Source organism: Mchenga conophoros, linkage group LG12 (genome assembly GCF_057382185.1).
Source record: "Mchenga conophoros isolate Kocher_MC1m ecotype Shallow Benthic linkage group LG12, M_conophoros_male_GT1.1, whole genome shotgun sequence".
Lineage (NCBI taxonomy): Eukaryota > Metazoa > Chordata > Actinopteri > Cichliformes > Cichlidae > Mchenga > Mchenga conophoros.
In genome coordinates this window covers 4691298-4713276 of record NC_140537.1, presented here as the reverse complement: position 1 = coordinate 4713276, position 21979 = coordinate 4691298, and the positions used below count along the sequence as shown (strand labels likewise).

At 45.6% G+C, this 21979-nt stretch overlaps 1 protein-coding gene and 1 long non-coding RNA gene across 2 annotated transcripts; one reads left to right on the top strand and one right to left on the bottom strand.

Annotated features, from left to right (window-relative positions):
- Nucleotides 1–7860: 7860 nt before the first annotated feature.
- LOC146561956 (fatty acid synthase-like) lies at nucleotides 7861–13445 on the top strand. The gene is made up of 4 exons (XM_085293410.1): nucleotides 7861–7965; nucleotides 8096–8194; nucleotides 11925–12176; nucleotides 12304–13445. Exons 1-4 carry the CDS (start codon nucleotides 7876–7878, stop codon nucleotides 12439–12441), a joined length of 579 nt encoding a protein of 192 aa, XP_085149536.1. The 5' UTR covers nucleotides 7861–7875; the 3' UTR covers nucleotides 12442–13445.
- Nucleotides 11321–11780, bottom strand: LOC146561957 (uncharacterized). Its single transcript, XR_014894591.1, has 2 exons — nucleotides 11563–11780; nucleotides 11321–11475 (listed from the first exon to the last, which is right to left on the bottom strand). It is a non-coding gene; the product is annotated as an uncharacterized LOC146561957 (long non-coding RNA).
- Nucleotides 13446–21979: the final 8534 nt, after the last annotated feature.

The following is a 21979-nucleotide window of genomic DNA, read 5'->3' as shown; positions in this document are numbered from 1 at the left end:
AATTGGAACCTGGGCAGGAAGTGGGCTCTATTATTATTGTGGGGAAAATACTCTGTTGGTTCATGTTCCTATAGGAAGCGTAGGGACATGTGCGATGGTGCGATTAGGAGCTCCACTCATGCTGATTGGGAATCAGGTAAAGGCTATTCCACAACGCAACACACGTACTCTAGCCGCCAGACGTCTGAGACATGTTTTGGTCAAAAGAGGGACCCAAGGTACACATGCTTATGATCCTCGCCTGAACTCGCCTAGGGGAGTTCCAGACGAATATAAGCTGGTGAATCCGATAGCTGCAGGATTTGAGAGTATATTCCTTTGGGTAACACCTAATAAGAATGTTGACCGCATTAACTATGTTCATTACAATCTGCTGAGACTTTCTAACCTAACCAGGGACGCCATGATGGGGTTCGCAGAACAATTGGGTCCAAGTTCTCTGATGGGAGTTCAAAATAGGATGGCGCTTGACATGTTATTGGCAGAGAGGGGAGGTGTGTGCTCGATGTTTGGAGATATGTGCTGCACGTATATCCCCAATAATACTGCCCCAGGTGGCTCAGTAACCCGAGCTCTGCAGGGCCTGAAAACTTTGTCTAAAACCATGCATGAGCACTCAGGGGCCTGTTCTTCGTACCGCGCTAAGTGAGTTAGCTGGATGAGATTGTTGACGATTTCGCGTGATCCTGGATCGTTCGGTTCCCCGAAGCCCATCCGGGACTTGCTGTCATAGCAACAGAGCCGTAAGCGTAAACCTGCTGGGGAGCAGGTTTACTTTATGTAAACAGGATTAGATCGCGGCCACGCAGGTATGTCCGCGTCATTCATACGAAAGCAACAGCGATATTCCACCACTGTTTCACCATAAATAAATAACATCAATGTAACTAAAGATAATGCAGCACTTGATCCTTTTATTGATTTCACACAGATACATACAGGTCATTCCCTAAAAAAGGGAAATGTACTATTAACATTCTATTACATGTATGTGATTATTACAGATGTAATTCATATTTCAGAGTAGTAATTGTAAATTACTTCGTGTAATCAAGATGAGAGACCACGGCTATAAAAGCGAAGGTGGATTTGGGAAGCCTGTCGCAGTCATATCCTGTCCGTTTACGCAAGCAACCCATTGCGGAAGGTGCAAGATTGATAAGGAGAGTCCTCAGAATTCAGCGTATATTGCGGGATAGACAGGATCCTTTAGCTCAGCGCGACAGTGTGCTCATAGAGAGATATCGATTTTCCCGTGAGGGTATTATTCACTTAACCAACTTGTTGACGAGGGGGTGCAGGACCACCACCTGTCTTTTTTTTTGCTCTGCCCTTTTCTTGGTTGCTGTTATGAACAAACAAACAGAGTATTCCAGGGTCTCTTTCCAAGAGACGACAAGCAATATAAGTGATAAATATTACCATTCTGTAGAATATTCTTATATTTCACTTTTACTTGTTCCCATGTTCTAGTGGGTCCTGTTGTGGCTCTAATGTGAAAGAGGATATAATATAACATATTATAATATAATATAATGTAATATAATATTGGATAATATGGTGTGATATGATAAATCTACCCTACCGCCTACTGGTGTTGGCCAGAGGGGCCGATGGCGCAATATGGCAGCCTGGCTTCTGTCAGTCTGCCCCAGGGCAGCTGTGGCTACAACCGTAGCTGCCTCCACCAGTGTGTGAATGTGAGAGTGAATGAATAGTGGCATTGTAAAGCGCTTTGGGTGCCTTGAAAAGCGCTATATAAATCCACTCCATTATTATTGTTATTATTGAATTACTTACGAGTTTGATTTGTCAGCAACTTTCTGCCAGCCCTCGCTCCTTGCTTTTGCAGCCTTTGCAGTGTTCCCTTGCGTTTTAATTAAACTCTGAAACTCCTGAAATCCCTCACTCAAGAGTTCTTGCTCTGCTGCCGAAAAATACCGAGCGCGCTCCTTCGACATTTTCGCCGACCAATCAAAGGGTTGCCGATCAATGTTTCTACTATCGATGCGTAGCCCCTGTTGGGCCACCCAGTGATCTCACATTACTTCATCCAGCTATACTAATCGTCAACAACAGGTGTGTTCGGGGAACCGGAATAGCGAGCTCAGAGTTAGCGCGATGATTTGGTCTTGGATGTTTCATTTGATCTTGGATGTAGTAAGCGACGTACGAAGCACAGGGCCCAGGTATTGAAAACCCGCTGGCATCCTGGATGACATCTGTGTTTGGACAATGGTGTGGCTATATCAGTGATGTGCTCATTGGCTGTATTTTTGGGAATATTGGTCATCGCTGGTTGTTGTATCATTCCTTGTGTCAGAGGATTGTTGGTAAAGATAGTGGCGAGGGTTACGAACCCTGGCTGGGTTGAGGGCATCTACCAGATGAACCTGGAACCCATAGAGTGGGGCAGGGAGTGATACAACATGAAGTATGGTGACATTCCTGTGGGAATGTCAAAAGAGGGAATGTTGGGATTCAGAGATTCTTTTATTACTACCATATAATTTGCCTTATGAAGAATGTATTAATAACATGTTTCACAGTATCACTTATCAGTAATATTTCTTACAGGGTTTATATTGCATTGAATATGTCTGTCATCACATTGACCTTTCTATTTTATAGGTTGAGTTCATTTTATACACAATGCATAAATGTGCTTGGTTAAGAGTTGATGTTCCAGTCTAGAAGGTTTTAAGCTTCACTGGTGAGAGTGTCCAGATGATACATGTTGAGGGGAGATGAGAACATAGCAGGTTAATTGCATGCATGCTTACAATACACATAGTCAGGTTTGAGTGAAGGCCTAAGCGTCTTCTACTCCAGTCTGAGACTGGCTGCTAAAGTACTTTACTTAGTGATTAATGACGAGGGTCCAATTATTAGCTCTCAGAAATGCTAAGACCTGAAGTTATTACCTTAAAAGGCAAGTAATGAAGAAAGGAGAAGTTATATGTCAGTTTATAGTTATTAAAAGTATATGTGATGTACCCTTGTTTGCACGAATTGAACTTTTGTCCATCTGTCACCCTGTATTTTTGAACTGTATTGACGTAGGTGTGATATGTTGTCCTATAAAACCAGAACCCAGTGTATTTTTGTCAGAGCAACCCATTCTGTATGCTGACGGTTGGTTGTTCTCCTGTGATAATAAAACTCATCGTTTGATTGCACTTTTCCGGAGCCTCCGTTGTTTTTTGTCTGGTCTGAAGTTGATCGATTTCGCAACAGTATGCACAAATATGACCCAAGATGGGACTCGCCAACCTGGATTGACTCAATAGGAGTTCCCAGGGGAGTTCCAGATGAGTATAAGTTAGTTAATCAGATAGCGGCCGGCTTTGAAAGTGTGTTTCTATGGATAACTCCGAATAAAAATGTCGATCGCATTAACTATGTCCATTATAATGTGTTGAGACTCTCTAATCTCACTAGGGACGCGGTAGAAGGCCTTGCGGAACAATTAGGCCCGACGTCGTTAATGGGAATCCAGAATCGAATGGCCCTGGACATGTTGTTGGCTGAGAAAGGTGGTGTCTGTGCCATGTTTGGGGACATGTGTTGCACGTTCATACCCAACAATACTGCACCAGACGGTACGGTTACTAGGGCGCTTGAGAGTCTGAAAATGTTATCTAAAACCATGCATGAGCAATCAGGTGTGAACACTGGACCGGGAGACTGGTTCACGTCTGTCTTTGGGCAATGGAAGAGTGTTGTTATGTCTGCCATGTTTTCTTTTGTTGTTTTTCTTGTCATATTGATGATTGGATGTTGTCTCATCCCTCTGGTCCGGCGGCTTTTAGTAAAGATGCTGGAGAGAGCCCTGAGCTCAGGCTCAGCAGGTTCAGCTGCGCCGGAGTCCATGATGCCTTTGAGGGAGATTGTAGGCTGGACGGAGGAGTGAGACAAATCCTGGTGTAAGTTGGGCTCGCAAGCGAGCCCAAGAGGAGGAGTTGTCAAGAAAAACATGTAATTTCACTGCCATTATTTCATTATTATTTCATTAGTCTGCATCACTTAGTATCAGTTGATCATCACCATTATCATGTATCATTTATCATTTAGTAAATCTGCTTAATCTTGTATTCCAGAGCACGCAGAATAAGACACATTCCTCTGTAATATTCTATTATGCAAAAACCACCAGCATCTCTGTGGCTCCAGGCGGCCCAAAGTAAAGTCAGATGAGGACAGCGACCTTTTGTTGGCCTGGACAGACAATCTCACAAACTGCACACTCGGACACACAATTGTTTAGACCAGATGTTTTCCCTCATCCATATCTGGGAACATAAAGCCTGAGAAAGTGTTAGGTTTCTGAGAAGCTGAGTTCTAGGAAATGTTCTGACGTCATATTAGGCTATAAAGCTTTCTGTAACGAGCAGAGAAGATCGAAGACCGGCTTCCCACACTGTATAACTGTGTGTGTTTAATAAATCACTTTTTGGACACTTCTGGGGACTCTGTCTGTGCTTATTTTTCCTTCCAAATAAAAAGAACCTTTACAAAAGAACTGTGCATTTCGTGTTGTTAAGACTGTTTCATCTGGGACCATTTTGCAATCTAACGCAAGCTTAATTAAGGATTCTGTTTGTTTTATTCCTTCTAAGCTCAAATGAATTTCTTGTGAATCTGTCTACTGTGAGCCTGGTGATTTTGTTACTGATGCCTGACTGCCAACTGTATAAAACAAAAAACTACACACAATATTCGAAGCACATAGCGCACAGTCGTAAATTCACCCTAATTTTGGTATGATCTGAGCTCAGGCACTGGGTGACTGAGCATAGCACTTACGCATGTGAGCGAGGGGGGAGAAACTGCTGCAGGAGAAGCGTAGACAGGCAGACAGAGGAGAGCTTAAGTTTGACCAGGTACCAAAGCAAATCATTCATACTGTACAAATAATGTAAATATGACGGTGTATCACAAAAGATTGATATCAAACTGATCACTTGACCCATATTACGTTACTTGCTCTTGGAGTGAATCAACAAATGGGGAAATGAAAATCCGAACAACAACAATGATGTTTTTTTAGAGAGTCTTAGCTTACATGTGTGTTTATTTCATATTTTCAGTTGTTTCCCTCCACGGCTAAACAAAGCACTGTAATCGGTTTCAGTTATGTACTGATGAACACAACAATTGACATAAGTGGCTTCTTTCAAAGAAAAAACTCAGGTAGATTTTATTTTATATATTATGCTTTGTATGTTGTTCAGTATATTTCTATGCAAAACAAGAGGAATTTCAATACACAGCAGTATATTCACAGCTGAAACCAGATATTTACATACACTTTAGGGAAAAAACATAAAAACATTTTTTTTTTCTGTTAAACATCAATTTAGAGTGAACTTGCAACTAGAAGATCACTGGCTGCTCTCTGCCCAGCATGGAGGTCACTGCAAACTCTCGGTACCTCAGCAGAGCTGGCAATATCATCAAGGACTACTCTCACCCCAGCAACCAACTGTTTGAACTATTACCGTCAGGCCGACGGTACAGGTCACATAAAACCAGGACAAACAGATTCAGGGATAGCTTCTTTCCCAGAGCTATCACCATAGTAAATAAGAACAAAAACAATTGAACCTATTCCATACCGTCACTGTCATTATATTATGCTGCTATTCATACTGTCATTATATTAATGCTGCTATCCTGTATATATTGTACAAACTATTGTTTGAGTACTTACGATTGTTTTTTTGTACTTTTTATATTTTACATTTATATTTATTATTGAAACTTGCACCAAGGGAGTGGCACTCCAATTTCGTTGTACTCTGTACAATGACAATAAAGGCTATTCTAACTTGTTTTGTTTTAGATAAATAAATATTGAAATATCTTTTGAATTAGTTAAATGTCAGAATATAGAGAGAGAGAGAGCTGTCTATTATTTATCACTTTCATCAAATTTAGGAGTACATATACACTAAGTTTATTGTTAATTAAGAAGAAAACTGCAGATGATTGCATTCTGATCTTAAGCAGCCTCTGATAGGTTAGAAGAGTCGGATTTTTTAGTAGAGTCCTCTGTCCTCTGCTGGATGTGTTGGAGAACACTTTCAGCCCTCTGAGGACTGCATACCACTGCCTGAGCCAAGCCAATGTGCCACTAAGCTCCAGCCAGTGTCCACACTGCCAGAGGTCTCCACACATGCTGGTTCGGTGTCTGTCTCCGCTGAAGGGTCAGAGGAACCCGTTTGAGCTGTCTGTCTCGGCTGGAGGGCCCAAGGGGCCCATTCAGCCACCTGTCTATGCTGAAGGGTCAGAGACCTGTTCGGCCTCCTGTCTCCTTTATAGTCGAAAAAGATGTGCTCCTGGTGCACTGGCCATTGCTGCTACTCAAATCGAGCGTGGACCTGGACCTCCAGCAGGCCCCGGGGACCTACGTCACACCTTGCTCTTGTCTCCCTTACAGCTGAAAAAGGTCCATGCTTGTGCCCTGACCCTTCTGAAATTCCCTCTCCATTTAGCCGAGGCAGTGAGTCGGCCTCCTGTCTCCCTTACGGTCGAAAAAGATGTGCTCCTGGGCGCACTGGCCCTGCTGCTACTCACATCGGGCATGGCCCTTGCCCTCCAGCAGGCCCCGGGGACCCACATCCTCCCCTGCTCTACTCCCCCACTAGCTTCTTCTCCTGCAGTTACCCTCCACCACATATCCAGCACATATCCAGCTAACCCTAACCCACTACAATTCGTCCTGATTGTAGCACAAGTGGAACCAATAAGCAGGATTCATTGGCAAGCAGACAACCAGTTCCAACTACTGGGAAGAACCAGTGCGATGCATTTTGTGGTACGCGTCGTGGTAGCTCCTGCTAGGATTTAGGACAGACCTGAGGCTGATGAGAAGGATCTGGGTGTTGCAGGGCCGTCCTGGCTGACACGGCGCTGCGTGAAGCTCTGGGATGCTGCCTCTGGACTGGCACACTGGGGTGGTGGTTCCCCTGTTTAAAGACCTAGACCTGAGCGTGTGCTCCAACTGTCACACTCCTCAGCCTCCTCTATGCCAGGGTGTGTCTGTCAGTCAGGCCTCTGATTCAGGAGGAAGCAGTTTGTGTCCTGGTCATGATCACTGGAGCAGCTTGTTATCCTCTCGACTGCAGGGTCTGTGGGAGTTTGCACAACCAGTCTACATGTGGTTTGTGAGGCTTCTACTTTTGTAGGATCTTCATCTTACAGTACAAAGAGCCTTTGCTGCAGCTGTTGTTGTGTTTTGGCGCCTCATGGATAACTTTTCATGTCATTTGAGTTTCAGGTTTGTTGGTGTTGCTGAGCTGTGTGCATCGTCTGCGTGGGTTTGTCAGCATAATGGGGCTCATATTAAAATGACTTTACAGTCACAGAGAAAAACTTTAAAACACAAAATCAACACTTTGAACCATCGTGGAAACTACGTGTCCTTACTTGTCATCAAATGATGAGTGTGCGTCCTCACCAGGTGTCACAATCATGTGTATCAAAACGTGTGTAACTGTTAAACAGCAAAATGTGTTAAAGCTGAAAGTCTGACTGTTCAAAGGTGAAACTACAAACACTTGTACATATACAGCTCCCTCCATAATGGCCTGAGGAAAACCAAAGACCTGATGTGATTTCATGTTTTCTTTGTTTCACAGTTTAAAAGTTTGTGGTTCTGTTCTCAGACCTTTGTCACTCACATGTTGTGCATCAGCTGTTTATGTCACTGTGCAGCCAAACTAACTCCCCTCATGTGTTTCCTTTGCAGCTGCTCCTCTGGATAGCATTGAGTCCCTGGCTGCCTACTACGTGAGCTGCGTCAGGCAGGTGCAGCCGGACGGCCCGTACAGAGTCGCTGGATATTCTTCTGGTGCCTGTGTAGCATTTGAAATGTGCTCTCAGCTGCAGACCCAGAATCAGCCTGTGGAGTTCCTGTTTCTCTTTGATGGCTCACATTCATATGTGGCAGCGTACACACAGGTCAGAGAAACACTCGCGCATCTTTATTTCATGTATATGCTGTATAGCGTGTGTGATGTTGGTTTTGAAGGATGAGCTCTGGTCACATGATCTGCATGTGAACAGGTTTAACTGTGTTTTTGATTTGCAGAGCTACAGAGCCAAGCTAACACCCGGCAACGAGTCTGAGGCTGAGACTGAAGCCTTGTGTGCCTTCATCCAGCAGTTCACTGGCATTGAATACAACAAGGTATACTGTCTCTGACCCACAGGTTCACACACAAGTATTCCTTTATGTGGCATCAGCGTTAAAGGCCACACAACCTGAGCTTTTGCCTCACGGCGCCTGTAAGGTAAAGATGGTGACTGTAACACAGTCTGGAGCTGCTGTTCCAGCACAGTCTGTGTGTGGTGCAGGTTTGACTCAACAATGATGTGATGTTTGGAGCTGTTATGAAGACTAAAGTAAAACATGCGGTTAAATCAAACCTTCGTACAGTTTCTCACTGAAAGCTGACATTTGTAACTCCTGAATATCAAAACATCTTCATTTTGCATTTTCATATACATAAGATCTGTGATGTTCATTAATTATGTGTCACTTACTTTTCTGAAAACAACAATATGTCACGGTGCGGCATGGCACACCGTGGAAGGAGTGGGGAAGGAGGACCCAGGCGCGGTGCTCTACGTATAGACAGTGTTTATTTACAGAGGGTGATATCAAACAACAATAAATCCCCGTGTTACTCCCCAGACTCCCGTGTCGTGTCCTCCAAGTGCTCTCTGCTCCCGTGTCTGCACTCCCGGTGCTCGCTGCTCCTTAAGCCTTCCACGCTCCTCCTGCGGGAAACAATAACGGCAGCAGTCAGGACACTGAACAATGGCAGGCATACACTACACGACCAAAACCTAAACTGGGTAACTAACGTGGAGTCCCAAGCAATGATCCCGCGTCGGTGGGAGCTCCAAGACTCTCTTAAGTAGCTCCCCCGACGAGGCCTGATCAGCAGCAGGTGTGTGGCTTCGGGTGTGGCCAGTCCCCTTGCAGGGCCACACCCTCCAGGCCTGACGCCGCCTATAAACAAGTGCTCAGCCACCCACACACACACACACACACACACACACGCACAGGGAAAGGGGGAGCAACACCAAAATACACAACAACAATAATAATAATAATAATAATAATAATAATAATAATAATAATAATAATAATAATAATAATATACATGACTGCTCAGGGATCCTGGGTCGCCCAGTCCCAGGACCCTGACAGTACCCCCCCCCCCCCTAAGGGTCGGCTCCCGACGACCCCAAAACCAAAACAAACAAAAAAAAAAAAAACAGCACAACCAACCCAGGGCGGGCGGCTGGGGGAACCAGGACGGAGGGCCAGAACCAAAACAAGCAAAAACAACAAAACAACAAACCGACCCAGTCCACAGTCTCAGAGTCAGACCGCGCATCCCGCAGCGGTCCAAAAAGAAAACGAAAAGACGCCACAAACAGTCACAGGCGGCCCATCAACACAACAAGAGAGTTCAGGGGGCCTACCTCGAGCCCAACGGCGGCGACGTAGCAGCTCCGGCGGACGGCCCCGGGTCCGGCGGCAGCAGCAAAACAGTTCAGGGGGCCTGCCACGGGTCCGGTGGCGGCGGAACGGTTCTGGTGGCCTGCCACGGGTCCGGTGGCGGCGGCGCTGCTCCTCCGGCGGCCTGCCACGGGTCCGGTGGCGGTGGAACGGTTCTGGTGGCCTGCCACGGGTCCGGTGGCAACGTCGCTGCTCCGGTGAGCAACAGCGAGGCGTGGCAACAGGTCCATGACGCGCCGATCGCTGACATGGACGCACCGGACGTGGACGGCGAGGAGGCCGCGCTAGACGTGGAGGTCCCTCCGGTCCGCTGACCTCCGGCAGCGAGAGCTCCTCCTCGGCCGGCAGCGAGAGCTCCTCCTCCTCCTCCGGCTCGCTGAGCTCCTCCTCCTCCGGCTCGCTGAGCTCCTCAGCTGGCGGTGCGGGCTCCTCCGGCTCGCTGAGCTCCTCCTCCGGCTCGCTGAGCTCCTCAGCTGACGGTGCGCGGGCTCCTCCGGCTCGCTGAGCTCCTCAGCTGACGGTGCGCGGGCTCCTCCGGCTCGCTGAGCTCCTCAGCTGACGGTGCGCGGGCTCCTCCGGCTCGCTGAGCTCCTCAGCTGACGGTGCGCGGGCTCCTCCGGCTCGCTGAGCTCCTCAGCTGACGGTGCGCGGGCTCCTCCGGCTCGCTGAGCTCCTGCTCGGGCATGCTGAGCTCCACAGCTGGCGATGCGGGCTCCTCCGGCTCGCTGAGCTCCTGCTCGGGCATGCTGAGCTCCTCCGGCTCGCTGAGCGCCTCAGCTGACGGTGCGGGCTCCTCCGGCTCGCTGAGCTCCTGCTCGGGCATGCTGAGCTCCTGCTGCAGCTGGACGAAGTCTGAGGTTTCCCGAGCTTGCACTACCCCCCGGGCTTTATGCAGGGTGCAAAGGCAGGCGGAAACTCCCTTGAGCTGGCCGAGGTAGGGGTTTCCCTCCAGGATTGCCTCGATGGCGTTTAACCCCACCACTCTTGCCCTTGTGTTGGTGGTGTGAGTTACCCAGTCCATCAGGCGTTGGACGCGGGTGAGGTCGCTCTCTCCGGACAAGGCCGCTGGAGTGGGCAGTGGAATGGAGGCTGCTGCTGGTGGAGAAGATGGCTGAGCGTGTGATGTGGATGGTGAACAGGATGAAACGGTAAGCGGTGAGGTAGATGTCGCGGGGGATAATTCAGCAGGTGACGGCTGGATCACTAGCCGGGCGATAGGCTGAGGTACAGCGACCAGCTGGGCCGCGGGCTGCGCTTTGGCTACCGGCTGGGCAGCTGACCGTATAAACATAGCCCCAGAGTAAACAGTCGAGGTGAGTGACGATGAATTGTCCATATGACTCACCACAGCCGGCTGTTGAGATGTCTGTGGATTTAGCTGCGGTGAGGAACGCTGGCGGCGCGATCGTAGTTTCCGTGTCGGCGTCGGGGCCGGCGTCTCAGGCAGTGAATCCACCAGCTGTCCGAGCTGGTGGGCAGCCTGAGGAGGAGAGTGGAGGTGGAGGGTGGAAAGTAGGAAGTCCAGGACCACCGCATTAAGGGAGTCCACCAGCCAGGGGAATTCAAAAAGCATCTCCTGCAGCCGCCTCTCCACGGCGTGACGCAAACCTTCCGCAGGCTTCTCCCACCATAATTCACACATGTGGTACACTTTGTCCATAATTTCCCTCCTGAGCCTCTCCTCGGAGACCGCTGGGTCCATAAGTGGCGGGATCATTCTGTCACGGTGCGGCATGGCACACCGTGGAAGGAGTGGGGAAGGAGGACCCAGGCGCGGTGCTCTACGTATAGACAGTGTTTATTTACAGAGAGTGATATCAAACAACAATAAATCCCCGTGTTTCTCCCCAGACTCCCGTGTCGTGTCCTCCAAGTGCTCTCTGCTCCCGTGTCTGCACTCCCGGTGCTCGCTGCTCCTTAAGCCTTCCACGCTCCTCCTGCGGGAAACAATAGCGGCAGCAGTCAGGACACTGAACAATGGCAGGCATACACTACACGACCAAAACCTAAACTGGGTAACTAACGTGGAGTCCCAAGCAATGATCCCGCGTCGGTGGGAGCTCCAAGACTCTCTTAAGTAGCTCCCCCGACGAGGCCTGATCAGCAGCAGGTGTGTGGCTTCGGGTGTGGCCAGTCCCCTTGCAGGGCCACACCCTCCAGGCCTGACGCCGCCTATAAACAAGTGCTCAGCCACCCACACACACATATACACAAGCACAGGGAAGGGGGAGCAACACCAAAATACACAACAATAATAATAATAATAATACATGACTGCTCAGGGATCCTGGGTCGCCCAGTCCCAGGACCCTGACACAATATCTCCGCCAGCACGCGGTAACGTTTGCTATGAACTTACAGTCGTCTCCATGGTTACATCCTACAGCTTTTGGAGACTCTGCTCCCGCTGTCAGACCTGAATGCACGCGTCAGTGTGGCCGTGGACCTAATCACCTCCGCTCACAAGGACATCGACCGAGACTCACTGCACTTTGCAGCCTCCGCCTTCTACTACAAGCTAAAGGCTGCTGATGCATATGTACCTACTGCAAAATACCACGGCAGCGTGAAGCTGCTGCGCGCCGAAACCAGCAGCGAATATGAGCAAAACCTGGGAGCTGACTATAAGCTCAGCGAGGTACCGATGCACATTTACATCAGTCTGTAGTACTTATCTTCACTGTGCGTGTGTGCGCTTGTGTGTGTTTCTATAAACTCTGTCTGAGCCTTCCAATGTTCAAACTGTGTACTGCGTCTTTCTTCAGGTCTGTGATGGCGAGGTGTCGGTCCACGTCATCAAGGGAGATCACCACACTTTCCTAGAAGGCGCGGGGGCGGAGTCTATCAAGAACATCATTCATAACTCGCTGGCTGAGCGAGCTGTCAAACCAAGGGAGGGTTAAACATCCACCGTCTCTTCACCCTAATTCCTCAGCTTTCCCCAAACTAGACTGTAAATGTGTCGTTATAGGAAGTGTTTGCACTGCTTATGTTTACACGCTACTGTTATCCTAATATCCCAAATGTTAATGGTTAGTGAACCAGTCGACATCCCATCATCTCACAGCTCCATCGATTCCAACTGCAAGTTTTGTTTTTTGTTGCCATATGTTGTTGTTTGCAGAAGTTCATCCCACAACAAAATAACGTGGTTAAAAAATTAATGTAACAAAGTAACAAACACTGACACATTGATTGAATCCTGAATTACATAACATCACTCAAATTGGTGTTTCTGCTCATGCAGACATCAGTAGACAGGCAAACGCGCTGCGACCAGCCTGATGAGCGACTGTGGAGGGAGGGCTGACCCTGCAGCCGTGTTTCTGCACACTAACTACTCGTAACACAAGTTGGAGGCATTTCTTTATTTTGTGATATTTGTTTACTTTTCAGTCATGTGACCACACAGTCATCAGTTACAGTGGCAACCAGCAAATGTTTACGTTGTCAATAAGTTAACAACAAATTAAGTGTTTCATAAACTGTGTTTTAACAATGACACTCGTGTTACTGTAATTTACAGACCAGTTATTTCACTAATTCAGAAGAAAAACTGCTTCTCTTCATGATGGACTGTGTCAAACACACGCTGTTGTTCTGACAGACGCCTGTGACAGAGGCGTCGCTAAGGACCAAATGTGTCTCTTCAGAGGTTAATCAGAGATGTGAATGATCACTGTAACAGTGAGATCATATTTACTGATGTAACCTCTGAGAAACTGTTTCCTTTTAAAGGCTTTGGTCCAGAGATCTAAAACCTCAGCAAATAATCCAAACCTGAGTACAACAGCTGGCCTGAGACCTGTGATTGGGTCAGTGAAGGAAGCTGCTGATTGGAGATGAATGTGCTGAGGAGTCACAGTACGATGGACGTGACAATAAAGGCCTCTGTGTTTTATTGTAACATTTCTGTTATGTTTTGTAGGACTAATAAGGGCCTCAACAGTCGCTCAGTGTTTTCCTTCATTGTAACGAGCCTGTCCCGTTGGATCTATGATTCCTGTGCTTTTGTTGTCGTTACTATTTCTGATCATTTATCTTGTAAATATAGTTTTTGGGTTTTGTTTTTTAGAGGATGGGTCAGTTTATCAGGGACTGAAACACAAATCCTGTTGGCCCAGAAAATTCTTAGTCGCTGTTGGCGCCACCCGACCGTTTAGTTCAGACCATTAAAGTAACGACTGGTTCTATATGACACTTTTCTACATGCAACAAAGGTGGTGATGGAAGGAGGAGAACAAACTTTTTTGTCTGTATTTAATAGCACAATGAAGACCAGACAGCAAAGCAGGGAGGGAGAAATAAAGGGCCTCAGGTCAGAGTTGAACCCGGCCGCAGCATTTACCCCATGACCAGGTGACGTGGTCACCCGCCTGACCCTTACGCACAGCAGTATTTCACGTCAGCTACCAGGAGTATGTGGGTCGAGCATGCAGACTGAACTTTAGCTGCATGTTAGAAAGCCGAGTTTATGAATGAAGGCTAGAACAAATGTCCCGGCTGAAGGAGGAGGGGCTGCAGAGGTGTATAAACACAGGTGGGCGGGGCAGGGCTAGTGTGCAGGATGACTCAGTGACCTACACTGACCCGTGTTGGTGAACATTTTGTTAAAGTTAAATGTTTTCAAGCTGACAAGTAAATTATCCAGCGAGCTAAGTTGAGCTGACCGACGTGCAGTAAGGTTTTCATGCTCTTCACTAACAGCTGATCGCTGAGAATATATCAACAGTAATAATGTCCTGTAATTCCCACGGCTCTGTATGTCACACCTGCGTATGCTTCCCCATCACATTCATCACCTGTTCCTCTGGTGTCTCTGATTGGAGCACGCAGGTGTGTGGAGCAGAGTGAAATCACACACCTAATGCTGTTTTATTCAACCTGGATCTTGGAAGTTTTGATTAACATCAGTGTCAAACATGAACTAACTCTTTGTCCCCTTCAACATTACATGTTGTTTTTTGAAGTAACAGGTTCAGTGATCTTAAAAGGCTGCGGTAACGTGTCGCTGATAAAACACTGAGTCATTTTCAAATTATTCACTTTAGTTCAATTCAGCTTTATTGTTTTATGTGAAAGTCTCCATCCTGTGTCCTTCACTTATCTTTATCCCAGGTGTGAATTGTTCACAGGACTTAAAAGAAGGACGTGTCTGTGGAAAAGGCTCCGGCCAACCTAAACTCCTCCCTCATCAGGACACAGAAGAGCCGCTGAGGCAGCGCCTTGGAGTACGCTGCTGGTCGCGGCACACAGGTGCGCAACAAGATCTCCCGGCCTGCTGGAGGAGGGAAGTCTGGTACTCTGCTGCTTCCCCCAGTTTGCTTCTTGTCAGATCCCAAGTCCTCATCGACGGGCGCCAGAAGGGCAGCCTAAAAGGGCAAAGGTCAAATGTTAGCAAACAGCAACCGATTCTGAAGAAATGTGCTGTGTGATATTCAGAAGTACTGTAACCCGAGTCTCCCACAGAGACCTGATCCAGACTACAGCTCACAAACACAGCTCCTCTACTAACACCTCACTGCAGCTGCACGCTGCTGATCCTGTCTGTGATTAGAAATGATTTCAATAAAGTAAAACAGAGGCTCGTTTTCTATGAGCGTAAACAGGGATCTCTTTTTCAGTCTCAGTGTAACAAACGTGTTTACTGAATAAGTCTTTCAGTAAAAATGTTTTTGTTAATTCAGTAAAATCTGCAAAGATGACTTGTACTGTTGGCAGCAACAAACAGAGACAACAGAGTGTGGGACAGACAGGAAGTCAGGACACGTCTATGTGCTTCACAGTGGGACTAGAACATGAACATTTCTACACACACCACAGGCAGCAACTGTGCAAACCTCCACGTCACCAAAAACACCCTGCAGGTCCCATCAGAGCAACGGCAGAGAAAACAGATGAAAGGTCTGTTAGAGAGAAAAACGCTTCGCTGCTTTCTTACCTGTATGACACCAAAAGGGTTTTGTTTTTTTAATAATAAAGGCTTCATGTTTTACAGTTAAAGGTAAAGCTCATGCAAACATGCAGGCTTATTTGTCTGATCAATGCAAAAGTTCAAACATGTCTCTTTCAAGCCTCATTATCAGCTGAGATCATAGTAAAGACACAGACAGGATCCTGATCCATCTGTTCTTTATATAATTACTGTAATGTAGAATATCATGGACATAATACACAGACTGCAGCCTAAATACTGCTAAAAACAGCTCTTTTTATTTTTAAGGTTTCACGTATTAACCTTTTATTATAAAAGTCACCTGATCCTTAGCAGGTGTGTATACAGAAATACACCAGGTCATTATTTAAGCAAAGCGAAGCCAAACTGCTCCTGTGTGACAGATGAAGTCCACCTTTAAACAGCATTTAGATGCTGCTAATGAAACTCGATTAGTGGCAGCACTGGTCTGTGGGCTGGGGACACTGGTGCCACCAGTACAGCGCGCACTTTTCACAGCGCCACCATGTGGACCAAACTGTATTCTGGGTCAAACCTGATGTTTTATCATTTACACTGAACAAAAATATAAACGCAACACTTTTGCTTTTGCTCCTGTTTTCCATGAGCTGAACTCAGAGATATGAAACATTTTCTACAAACACAAAAGACCCGACACTCGCAAGCAATGTTCCCTCTAAGCTGCGCGCGTACACAATTGCGCACTGCTGGCACGGTCTCTGCACAGAAAATCTGCGTTGCGCGCACAAAAAAAAAAAAAAATTCACCTGAATTGAAATTAAAATGAAAACTTTAACAATCCTGTTTTGCAGTGTTAGTCAGTGACTGGCTGCTCCCGTATAGGATTAGAACGAGGCCACCTTATCCCGTAGTCCAGCCAATCACGCGATTCACATTCGTATATACGCAGCTAATCAACGTCGCTGTCAGGCTCTGACGCGTCCTTATGCGCCGACACCGGTGTTTTAGCAAAGCGGCTGATGTGGAGTGAAGCCACGTTAATGACAACGTGTACAACCATTGGAGATGTGAGCAGGACCGACGGAACAACTGACGGGAAAAGTGTGGACTTTATACCAGTTTTTAAATTGTGTTGATCGGCCGCGTACAACCAGAGTTATGATAAAAATATCTGCAATGTTTGGTTTTCTTCCTGAATACTGTCGTTGTTTATATTTACTGCGGGAAGAAACGGTGAAAACGCCGTTTTATAAGGAAAACGCTCGAAAGCCTGTGAGCAAAAACAACACCCCACCACCCTTTCCTATTGGTGGAAAAATGTACCATGTGGACCAATCAAAAATTATATGGCAAGGGTTAGAAACGGAGGAAGTTTTAGGAGTGACGGCGGTGCTTGGAGATGTGAGAGATTTGCGACGTTTAGCGCAAATCTTATGTAGTGAGTGTGTAGTGTAGTCAGCAGTTTTGTTGTGTGTGTCAGAACAATGAGGCGACTGCTGAATGTTACAGGTGTTACAGCAGTGATACATCTGCTGTTGTCCTGCAGGTATCAGGCTGTTGTTCTCCTTCATCTCATAGTGGACACAAATTATTTTTTGGAGTGGCACAAATAATTTGTGTGGCATCAGATTTGATGCAGAACAGCTGATTGTTCTGTAAATAGTTTGAAATGTTTAATTAAAAAACGCCTTGGCTACATTTTTAGGTAAACAGCTGCAAAAAACTTTGTTTGCATAACTCGGTTACTTTTTTGAAGAAGTAACTATATAATTAATTGCCCAACATTGGTCATTATATCCTGTATTTTGCAGACAGAGTTACAGACTCTCTCCCAGACCACAGACTCATAATACAAGTCCGAGCTTTATTTAAAAAAAAGAAAGAAAGAAAGTTGTGTTTTCAAAATTAGAGTTATTTTTACTTCCAATAGTGTTAACATACTGCACAGGTCAGGAACAAGATTTTTTGTTACATTTTCATTGTAAGTGGGCTGAAGCAGTTAATTAAAAGTAGTCTAACATGCCACACCTGTGAGGTGTGGCATGTCAAGGTGCTGATTAGACAGCATGAATATTGCACAGGTGTGTCTGAGACTGCCCACAATAAAAGGCCACTCTGAAATATGCCGTACATGTGTAGCACAATGACACATGTCGCAAAACCAGTCAGGATCCGGTTCAGCTCATGGAAACAAAAGTGTTGTGTTTATATTTGTGTTCAGTGTAACAAATACTGAGACGTCTAATAATGTTGTGTGTTGTTCATCTGAGGACGCTGCAGAGAACCAGATTATTTTTATTATCCTGTTTGTCTGTTATGTGAACCTTTAGAGGATGTACCTTATAAAGACTGAGTGTGTTTATCGCACTATGTTAAATGTAACTGTGAGCGACACGAGGCTTACTGCTCATGGTTACCTCATCAGTGGTGAAGTCAGCCAGCTTGATGCAAGAAAGAGGAAGAACAAAAGGATGAAAGAGCAACACACAGATGAAAAACAAAAACAGACTTTCTAACCGACAGAGCTGAAATCTGAACATGTCACCAGCTGCAGGAGGCAACGCTCTGAACCACGTCGTTCCTCCTCCAGATGGAGCTTTTACTGCCTATAGTCTCTTGACATACAATGGTTGGATTGTCCTATGATACTGTATCAGCTGAGCCTCAAATTCTTATGATCTCGAGCTTCAGTCTCAGTGAATCCTTAGTTGGCTCAGATGCATCATCTGGTGTTTGAGTGTAACAAGGTGGTTGTAACACAAAAGGTGTGTATGTGTTTGTGTAAACAGGTGAGTGTGGTTTGTAGTGTCCAACTAAAGCAGCGTGTCTAACCAACCACATCTCCAGGGCTGAATCAGGTGACCACGAGCCATCGCTCCACAGCTGCTGAGGGAGCTACAACCCTCATTCAGCCTTTCATAGACATACGGCAATGAACTGTATGAACAATAAACTTTATTCATACACACAAATCCCTTTAGGGTTGTGTCAGCGAGGGCAAACGTGCCACATCAAATACATGGAGCTACAAGCTGTGGTGACCCACTGTCAGTAAGGGAGCTTTATTACACACACACAGCATCAAATCATAACAACAGTTACCTCAAGCTACTTCTATGTTATAAGGCAAAGACCCTGCAGTTACACAGGGAAACATTAGGTGACCGTCTGTGAGCGACAGTGGGAACCAAAGCCTCTAACAAACATCCATCGATAGATGAGGGGCAGACGGGCTGAATGCAGAGAGGTCTACTAACACATGTTGAGTGAAGAAGAAACACCCAGTGCATTATGGGGAACTTAGACCTATAACTTAGACCTGTGTGCGCCTTAGCATATGCTACTTCCGGCGCATAGCGCTTAGTTTCCGGTGTGATATTCGCTCCTTGTTCACGGTCGGGTTTTTCAACCAAATGGACGAATCAAGTGGCAATTTACATTTTTTGAGATGTCGAATGTATCTGTAGATGATGTTGATCGACTTGTCGATATTTCCCCCCCGCGCCTCAGAGCAAACGAGAGAAAGGATTCAGATTTTATACTTCTCAGTATCTGTAAACAGCGCTCCCTCGTTTATGTTATAAATAATTATAAATTTGTTGTGTTTTCTTTAACAATGTCAGAAGGAGAGAGGCACTGAGGCACCGTCTTCCGCCCCCCGATGCTCCTGCTGCGCCTCCTCCTTCTGACAGGAACTGCCTACAGAACAAGCATGAATGATGCCTGAGTGGACACACACAACTCACAAGTTCCTGGCTCTGTCAGCTCCTCTGCAGAGGGTTTCCCTAAGAAGGTGGACCTAGCAGGGTCACCGGGGGACGGGGAGCTGTGCCTCAGGGCCCTCACTTCGTCGGAGAAACCCTCATGCAGAGTTCAGAAACTTGTGTGTTGAGTATGTCGCTGTGAGCCTCCACCATTTAACTAGTGGGTGCAGCCTGAACTGTCTAGAGACAGACCAGACCAGCTGCACAACACAGACACTTCAAACCTGAGGACAAATCTAAGAGAACAGAAAAAGGAAAGGAAACTTAGCTTAGAACCATGCAGCGCTACAGGAGACGGCAGCACTGCAGAGGTGAGGACCGGCACCTGTTTGAAAGAGACAAATGCACACAAAATAAGTGTTTGTTGTAGAATGTGCAGCATGAAAGTAGCATGCATGTTTTGCATAGAACTGTTTTATGCATCTGCATTTCACAAAGAATGACAAATTGGTATACGGGACAACAAATAAAATCTAATGTATAGAAAAAAGATAATAGGATATGCCCATGACAATAAGAATGATAAAGGACTTCACAAAGTCAATTTATTGCTAAAGTGTGATCTTAGAAAATTGCTATTGTGCACCACACTAAACAGAACAAATTCTGTCAAAACTTACTTTTGCAAGATCCCACAAATGTTTTGCAAGATCTTGAGAGTTTTTTTCTTTGCATTTATCATGCTTCCATCAATACCTGTAAAGCTGTACAGAGTACTGCAGCTGGTTGTTAATGAATGCAACAAAGACCACCAGATCAAAGTACACCTAGCCACGAGTGTTTCCCCTTCCACTGAGCACTATCTTCATCTCGCAAAATACATGTTCAAATTTTTTTTCTTCAATGTGCCTTGTGAGGCTCCATAACATACCTATCAATCTGTGAGCATTTCTCAGAGGCTGCAGCAACTGCAGCTTTTGAGGAAGTTGCAACAGCACATTTGTGAATTCTCACGCGTAGCCCTACAGGAACACCCACAGTTACAAATACCATAGCGACCAACATCAGTGCTACTACTGCCCACAGTTCATGTAAAGGAAACATAACGGTGTCATACAATAAACTACAGAATCAGCATTGTTGTCTGTGAAGGTTCTCAGTCATTCAGGTCATCGTAGTCAAAGGAGCTTGTAAAGAAAAGCATCTGGACTTCTTTAAGTTGCTTGAAGACGTTTCACCTCTCATCCGAGAAGCTTCTTCACTTCATCAGCATTGTTGCACAATTCAATCTTGTTACCCTTCTTTAAAGTCCACCACCTGTGCTGCAAGTGAAGTTGATGCATTAACACATTGAAAGTTGTGGCACTTCTCATTATTTGACGTGCACAGCTGCTCTGTGTGAGGGTCAAACATTTGTTTATTCAACACCTGTGAAGGTATCAGAAAAAATGCATAGATAGCAAGAGAAGCAAATTAAAGCACTGCACGTGCTTTACGTGCTATGACATGCTGCACGTCATAAAACCCAGTTTCTTGATTAACATTTTTAAGAGTTAAGTTGTAATACTTTTGTGCATTATTAAAACAAATCCTAAAATTCTGTATCACTGTGCTGTTACGAGAAGGTAGCTTGAATGTAGGTATCTGGCCCTGTGTAAATCTTGAGCATGAGTGATGTTGTGGGACAGTGCACCAACTACACAGGTACAACAGCCGGAGAACCAAGAACCAGGAACAGCTACTTGGCGATCCCGACACAGACTCCAGCTTTCCATATCTGCATCTGCAATGAATATTAATAGAGATAAAATACAATCTTTTGTCCTGTCTTCCTTCTCTCAGCCCAACCGGTCGCAGCAGATTTGGCGCTATATAAATAAAATTGAATTGAATTGAATACAATTTGCGCTCTCAGAGTGCTTCTTGTTTGTTTTTGTTGTAATCTGACTGTGGATTTTGATGTTTTTAAAAGCATAATACAGCAAAAAAACAAACAAACAAACAAACAAAACCCAGAAGGCCTTTTAAATTTCTTTAAATATTGTTCTGCTTTAGTCAAATCAAAAGATTGTATATTATTAACTTGAAATTGAATTGTGATTTTAATTTTAGGAATAGAATTTTAAGAATATTAGTTTTTACTGTCTCCAAATGGACAGGTAAAAAGCAGCTTTGAATTGACAGACCTCAAATAATAATATATTTCTTGGATTCGAGGGGGCACCCAAACTCCACCTACACTACTGTGCTAGACAGCAATATCATAGAACAGTGAACTCTTGGCACACACAAAAAATCCCCAGTGTAATCAATCCTCCACAGCAATGAAACACTGGATTATTGGGTACAGACACTCTCTTGTAGCCAAAAGGTCAGAGGGTTAGTCCTTTCCAAAGCTATCAAAACATCATTTAGCAGGGCAGCGGCAAACAGTGTCTGAAAAGTGACTTTTCATAACCACTGTCATACTTATTAGATATTAAATTTACAATTGTTTTCTTCTCTGTATTGTTATCCATTCAGAACCAATACAATTATCCTGATAGATGCAGAAGGGAATGTGATCTTCACAGAGCGCACCATGCTTGACTGTGACACAACCAAATGGAGCACCAGTTCTTTCCAGTTCAAACTGCAGGAGTGAAGACACAATGGAGGAAACCTACTCTGTGCCTTTCTGCATCATCTCTCCTTCCGTTACCTTTTCCTCACCATCTCCTTCAGCTGAGCCTCATGTGACCGCAAAGACTCATCAGCACTTTTTTTATTCAGCTAGTCACTAGCTGCCTCGTTAACATCAGTTTCATATATTTCTTACTT